Genomic DNA, 7,849 nt, shown 5'->3' on the forward strand with positions numbered 1-7,849 from the left:
TTAATACTCCTCTTGTTCCTCCTGTGAGCCTCCTTCATCAGGTATCACGAAGCCTTCGTCTGTAGCATAGAGAATGTCCACGATCCTCTGCAATATGGGGTTGTTTTCCCCCTCGTTCTCCTGGCAAATTAATTCAATGTTCCTTAGCTTTCCAAAGTAGAAATCTCTCTCTTTCTCCAAGTCTTCGACAGTTAGTTTCAATACGTTGACCTGCTGCATCAATTCAGCTGCTTCGTTGTCCCCGTTGCCCACACCAGGGTTCTTTCGCACCACCCCCGGGCCTGCCTTAGGGATTGCAGTAGTTCTGTGGGTCGCAATGGGCCTCTGTGGAGCTGCACTGCTAGAGCTGAAAGGTTTCTTCGGTTTGTTCAGAGCTGGAGCAACAAGGGAGGGAGCCACTGCGGTTTCTTGACATTGTCTGGCAGCTACGGGGTCATAGTCTTTTCCATCATAGTTTGCATCAAAAAACTTCTTGGACACTGAACAAATTCAAAATTGTCCTGAAACTTTCCTTTTACTAATTTGTCCACAGGGATTATTTTGTCAACACCCATTCTCTTAAAACCTGCTTGTAGTATTTTGATGTTCTGGATGTATTCCTGTTCTAGCTTAGCCTGGAATTTCACTTTCTTCAGGGCAATGGAGCCAGGGAATAGCATGTCCATAAACTGACAATAGGCAGCCCCGGAACACAACTGTTCAATCTTTGTCAGATTCAGCTGCAGAGACTCATTGATCCAAGCCAGCATGTCATGTCGACTTAGGTTATTGCTGGTGACGGATGTTGAGTATTCGTTCACTGCCATCTTCGGCTCTTGGCGGACGGCGTCCACTGCCTGTGCCTGGCTTCGGTTCTGTCTTCGTCTCATTCCTAAATGTTTATTTTTGAGAGACACAGGGAGATGGTCAGTGGGGAGGGGCCTAGAGAGAGGAAGATACAGAAGCTGAAGCAGTCTCCAGGCTCTGAGCTGTCAGCACGGAGCCCAACGCAAGGCTTGAACCCATGAACTTGGAGATCATGACCTGAGCTGAAGTCAGATGCTTAACTGACTGAGCCACCCAGGTGTTCTGGGTCATTTGTTTTCTTATTATTGACTTTTGAATATTCTTTATATATTCTGGATGCAAGTCCTTCAACAGATTTTTAAATCTTTTTAATATTTTAGTTAATATACAGTACAATATTGCTTCTAGGGTTAAAATTCAGTGATTCATCACTTACATAAAACATGCAGTGCTCATCTCAACAAGTGCCCTCCTTAATACCTGTCACCCATCTAGCCCATCTCCCACCCACTTCCCTCCATCAGCCTTCACTTTGTTCTCTCTCGTTAAGAGTCTCTTGTGGTTTGTTTCCCTTTCTTCTCTTTTTCCTCCCCCTTCCCATATGTTCATCTGTTTTGTTTCTTAAATTCCACGTATGAGTGAAATCATATGATATTTGTCTTTATCTGACTTATTCCACTTAGCATAATACATTCTAGCGTCATCTGCATTGTTGCAAATGGGAAGGTTTCATTATTTTTGATGGCTGAGTAATATTCCATTGCATATACATATATATATATATATATACACCACTTCTTCTTTATCAATTCATCAGTCAGTAGATTGTAGGGTAGCTCTATTTTTAGTTTTTTGAGGAACCACTATATGTGCAGAGTGGCTGCACCAGTTTGCATTCCCACCAGCAGTGCGAGAGAGTTCCCCTTTCTCTGCACTCTTGCTAACACCTTTTGTGTCTTGTGTTAAATTTTAGCCATTCTGATAAGTGTGACTTGCTATCTCATTGTCGTTTTGATATGTATTTCCCTAATGATGAGTGATGTTGAGCATCTTTTTGTGTGTCTGTTAGCCATCTGGGTGTCTTCTTTGGAAAAGTGGCTATTCGTGTCTTTTGCCCATTTCTTAACTGGATTTATTTTTGGATGTTGAGTTTGGTAAGTTCTTAATAAAGTTTTGATACTAACCCTGTATCAGATATATTGTTTTTAAGATCTTCTATTCTGTAGGTTGCCTTTTAGTTTTGTTGATGGTTTCTTTTGCTGTGTAGAAGTGGGTTTTTTTTAAGTTTATTTATTTTGAGAGACAGAGCATGAGTGGGGGAAGGGCAGAGAGAGGAGACACAGAATCCAAAGCAGGCTCCAGACTCTGAGGTGTCTGCACAGAGCCGAATGTGGGACTCTAACCCACAGACTGTAAGATCATGACCGGAGCTGAAGTTGACACTTGACTAACTGAGCCACCAAGGCACCCTCAGAAGTTTTCATCTTGGTGAAATTTTTGTGATTCATATTTGCTTCCATTTACCTTGTGTTTGGCAACATGTTTAGTAAGAAGAGTTGATACTTCTTCTTCTCAAACTGTTCTAAAAAAATAGAAATGGAAGGAAGGCTTACAAACCCATTCTATGATGCCAGCATTACTTTGAGTCCGAAGTCAAAGACCCCACTAAAAAGGAGAATTACAGACCAATATCTCTAATGAACATGGATGCAAAAATTCTTAGTAAGATACTAGCAAATCAAATCAAACAGTACATTAAAAGAATTATTCACCATGATCAAGTGGTATTTATTCTTGGGATATAGGGCTGGTTCATTATTTGCAAATCAATCTATGTGATACACCACATTAATAAAAGAAAGGATAAGAACCATTTGGTCCTGTCAATAGATGCAGAAGAAGTATTGACAAAATGTAGCATCCATTCTTGATAAAAACCATCAATAAAATAATAGATGAAATATACCTTGACATCATAAAGGCCATAAACAAAGACCCATAACTAATACATCCTCAATGGGGAAAAAGTGAGAGACTTTCCCCAAAGGTCAGGACCAAGACAAGGATGCCCACTCTCATCTTTACTGATATAGTATTGGAAGTCTTAGCCTCAGCGGACAATAAAAAGAAATAAAGGGAATACAAATTGGCAAGGAAGAAGTCAAACATTCACTATTTGCAGACGATATGATTCTCTATGTAGAAAACTCAAAAGACCCCACCAAAAACTTGCTAGAACTAATACATAAATTCACCAGAGTTGCAGGATATAAAATCAGTTTGTGGAAATCTGTTGCATTTCTATATACCAATAACGAAGCAGCAGAAAAATCAAGGAATCAATCCCTTTTACAATTACACCAAAAACAATAAGTTACCTAGGAGTAAATCCAGCTAAAGAAGTAAAACATCTGTACCCTGAAAACTTATGAAAGAAATTGAAGAGGACAAAAAGAAATGGAAAAACATTTCATGCTCATGGATTAGAAGACCACATTGTTAAAATGTCTATATTACCCAAAGAATCTACACATTTAATCACTATCAAATACCATCAGTATTCATCACAGAGCTAGATCAAATGATATTAAAATTTGTATGGAACCACAAAAGACCCCAAATTGCCAAGCAATCCTGAAAAATAAAAACAAAACTGGAGGCATCATGGTTCCAGATTTCAACCTATATTACAAAGCTGTAGTCCTCAAGGCAGTATGGTACCTGCACAAGAACAGACAGATCAATGGAACAGAATATAAAACCCAGAAATGGACCCACAACCATGTGGTCTACTCATCTTTGACAAAGCAGGAAAGAATATCCAATGTAAGAGCAGGATTCTTGTTTTGTTTCTGATTTTAGGTGGAAAGCATTCACTTTCACCATTAAGTATTATGCTAGATGTAGGTTTTTGAAAATGTTCTTTAAAGATCAAAGATTTTCAGACTTTGCACAGTGGCAATATTGTAGCCAATGAGGCTTAACTGAGGCGTGATTATTGCTAATTGAAAGCTTTTTACAGATTGAAGATGTTTTTGTCTAACCCCAGTTTGGTAAGAACTTTTATCAAGGATGGATGTTGGTTAGAATATATTTTAATATGTGCAGGTATATTATGTATAACCTAGATTATTATTTGCCAATTTGGGCATTTACATCACCTAACAGGGTTTAAATGGGAAAACTAATGTCAAATTTCAAGCAACCTGGTTCTGAGAAAACTTTTGCTTTTAACTCATATTCCATTTGTTAGTTGAGAGTTTGCTATATTAATATATAAAAATTAATTATTCATTTTTTAAGGACATATCATGTAAACATCAGCAATAACTCAGCTCTAAGAAGGACCTGACAAAATACCTTTTCTACATCTGGTGTTTTCATGGCAGCATATACTAGTTATGCAAATGGAGTATGAGTATTTCCTTAGAAACAGCATGAATCTATAAGCTATCATCGATGCAGCTTTTAGTAGTCTATGGCATGTGATCTGAAGTTAGTTCAGTTTGCCAAGGTGACTCTCCATCTCACAGATTTCTTTTCATTGGATAGAAGCTACTCTGCTCTGGAGGGTGACTTGTTCCATCAGACTGTGTAAGAGAAAACCACAAGTGGGAAGAAATTGGTCCTCATGGCTGCTGAATATCCATATACTATGCTTTAATTTCTCTCTCTCTGCTTCCAGGATCCTGAGAGCATTTTGCTCTCACTGCCACTCACCTCAAAGTCTGCTCCCTAGTGTTCTACAAATTCCACTCACCGTCCTGTTCAAGTTATAGAAATAAAATTCCCTCTCTCCTTATTTGAGCCAGCATATTATTTTATACATTTAAGAGGAAAATTTCTGAGGGAAAAAAAAGAAAAGAAAACCAAAGAAAAAAACATTCCTTCAGAATGCATATCTTACAACAAGATAATTAAAATATTTACCTAAAAGGGGTTTTTTTTGAATAATATGGTTTACTGAATTCATGTACTGCTTTCCACAAACAAACCCCTCCCCTGCATTTCAGTCATGCCAGGACTAACTCTTCCCCAAACTACCCATATCTTTTCCAGATCTCAGTCAATCTTTCCTTCAACCCTCATTTTTCTTGGGATGGCAGGAGTTACAGCTCTGTACAGGTGAATTACTTCCAGTGCAGAAAGAATTTAATAAACTTCTTAAGACAAATATTGTGATATCAAGAGTTCCTTACATTCTTATGAATACTTCTCCAAAGTCAACTTCTACATTATGGAAGAGAACTTGGGTATCCAAATGAGGGGTTATTAATCTTTGACTTGGTGAACTTGCAATTAGCTCCAATTTATATTCTTAGTATGTTCTGGGTCAGACTTTAGGATTAAGGCAGAACATCAGAAAGCTAATATTTGTATCAAAATTCTTAGATCTGGGAATAATTGCTTCTTTTGAGTTCTATGTCTAGATAATGCCTTTGAATCTTACTGAGAAATGTTATGAGAAGAAGCTATATTGAACCAGATTATTATCTATGTATATTTGTCTGTCTGTCTGTCTATCTATCTATCTATCTATCTATCATCTATCTTCATTTATATCAGATACTTTGGAGGACCAATATTCACTGTATTTCTTACCTTCCTTAGTATGAATCTTCATGAAAGAAATTTATTATAACATTAAGAGCCATTAATTTAGCTTTCCCTCAACCCACGTTTTCTTCTCATAGTTAATGAAAATCATAACAAATAATGTTTCCCCATTCCTTGCTTTGTTTTAAAGGGAGTTCATAACACATTTAGCGGCTTGACTTTAATACAAGCATAAGATCTTATTCAAAAATTGTACTTCTATTTTTTTCTTTCTAAGTTTATATTTCTCTTATTTTTTCTTTCACTTTTCTTTCAGTACATCAGATACTTAATGGAATAAGGTATAATACAGTATAATAAAGGCAAATACAAATAAACATGTAACTAAATAAGTAGTTCCAAGATAAGATCTTATGAAGTGGTAGGGATTTTATTAAGATGGGATTTTTATTAAGCCTTCCTCCATAGTATTGAGCAAGCTTTCCCAGGGATTCAGATAAAACACTATTTATTGTGGTTTAGAAGGTTCTAGATTATCTGATCCTGCCTACTCCTCCAGCTTCATATGCCATTTTCATTCTGGCTAGCCAAATAAACTATTTCATAATCTTTGAAAGCCCCAAACTTTAACCTATACTTACATGGGATTTGGTTCCCCTAGAACTTTGCATAGCATATTTTCTGACTTTGAAATATCACCTCCTAACAAAGGCATTTTCTAGCCATGTCATCTAAATTGCCTACTATCCTACTCAAAATTTTTCTATATTCATATATTTATCTTTTATTGAGATATAGTTGATATATAACATTATGTTAGTTTCAGGGATGCAATGTAATGTTTCAGTGTATGTGTAATTATAAATTTACCACTACAATAAATTTAGTTAATATCTATCATCACACATAGTTACAAATTTTCTTTTCTCCTTTATTTTGGAATTGGCTAGGAATTATAGATTTATGTGTTTAGCTGATTATTATCTGTCTCCCTCACTAGAATGTAAATTTCACAAAGGCAGGGAATTTATCTTCCACATTGATGTAATTTAGGACACATCACAGAGTAAATAAATGTTTATGGAATGAATAAGTGAAATGCATCAATCCCAAACATGAATTGAGCAATTTATTTTTGACCAAGTAGTTGGGTCAAATAACAAGGAGTTGTCATCAAATTTCTCTACATCTGTCTATAGTCTCAGTCTCTTAGAATAATGAGTCTCTGGTTGTTTGCTCTCTGTGTGCTTTTACCTCTTTAGGGCTGTGCATCAATTCAATCTTCGTTCACATAAAACTAACCCAAACTGTAATGCCACTACATGATAGCTTCTTTAAAAATGTAAACCTATTTCCAGGTGGTTTAATAATTTTGCACAGGTAAGAAGAATGTAAGCTAGCCCTTAATTTATAAATGGAGGAGGATTTCAAAATTGATGCAGGAAAATAAACTTCTACTATTGTCATAAGTGTTTGACTCACCTATAGTACTCACTGTAACTCCTTTCACTTTTCTCAGCTAATGTGGGGTTTTTATTTCTGTCACATATTTATTTAAAATAGTGGCTCCACAAGATCATTTTGTGGATTGTGCTGGTCTAGGTGCACCAGAAGCACCTGAGAACATTGAAATAAGGATTTCCAGGGATCTACTTCAAAGATTCTGATTTAGATTTGGAGAAAGGACTGAGAATCTGTTCTTTTAATAAAAAGTTCCCTAAGCAATTATGAAGCAACAAGTTAGGAAGACAGTGCTTTTAATTATTGTTAGTCATTTGGATGTCAATTAAATAAAGATTTTGGTTCAATTATGATATGATTGGTACTCATTTCCTTTTACCTGAGCTAAAAAGGTGTGAATACTCATCTGAGGAGTAGAGCAGAAATGTTTAAGCAAGAAAAACCAAGTGTAAGAATGGATGCACTTAATAGAGGTCAAAGGGTTGAGGCCAGGAACTCTGCAAATGATCACAGATCATGGGCAAGCAGTTACTGGAGGTAAGAAAGGAAGAAGAGTCTAAAGTCTAGAAATCAAGGTCAGTTAAGTCTAATTACAATCTATGAAATCCTGATTTGAGGGCAAGGTATGGCTTAATTGGGCATACTATTGTCCATTGTGTGACTAGACAGAAATAGATGAATTTGAGTCTATGTTTCAAGTTGTGAATGAATAAAGACCTACTTTTTAAGTGGGAATGGAAGTGGAAAAAAAAGAATTAATTCTGATTTTGATCTATTCATGAGTTCTCATTCACTTTGACTAATTTTTGTGCACGTATGAATTTTTCTCAAGGCAGCCTTCATGTCTTTGTTCCGGAGACTGTAGATCAGTGGGTTTATAAGTGGGGTCACTGATGAGTAGAACAAGGTTACAATCTTCTGTATCCCAGCTGCATTTCCAGAGGTTGGGCTGATGTACATGACCATGAGGGCTCCATAGAAGAGAGACACCACAGCCAGGTGGGAACCACAGGTGGAGAAGGCCTTACGTCGGCCAGCTGCTGAC

At 36.7% G+C, this 7,849-nt stretch overlaps 1 protein-coding gene and 2 pseudogenes across 1 annotated transcript in view; 1 reads left to right on the forward strand and 2 right to left on the reverse strand.

Moving 5' to 3' along the window:
* LOC115301230 lies at positions 1–814 on the reverse strand (annotated as a pseudogene).
* A 2,916-nt stretch (positions 815–3,730) lies between these two features.
* LOC115303063 lies at positions 3,731–3,888 on the forward strand (annotated as a pseudogene).
* A 3,702-nt stretch (positions 3,889–7,590) lies between these two features.
* LOC115301229 (olfactory receptor 11H6-like) overlaps positions 7,591–7,849 on the reverse strand; it is an 894-nt gene continuing 635 nt past the window's right edge. Inside the window, exon 1 of the mRNA XM_029950960.1 lies at positions 7,591–7,849. This exon is cut by the window's right edge and continues 635 nt beyond it. Coding sequence (XP_029806820.1) covers positions 7,591–7,849 — 259 coding nt within the window.

This window comes from Suricata suricatta, chromosome 9 (genome assembly GCF_006229205.1).
Source record: "Suricata suricatta isolate VVHF042 chromosome 9, meerkat_22Aug2017_6uvM2_HiC, whole genome shotgun sequence".
Lineage (NCBI taxonomy): Eukaryota > Metazoa > Chordata > Mammalia > Carnivora > Herpestidae > Suricata > Suricata suricatta.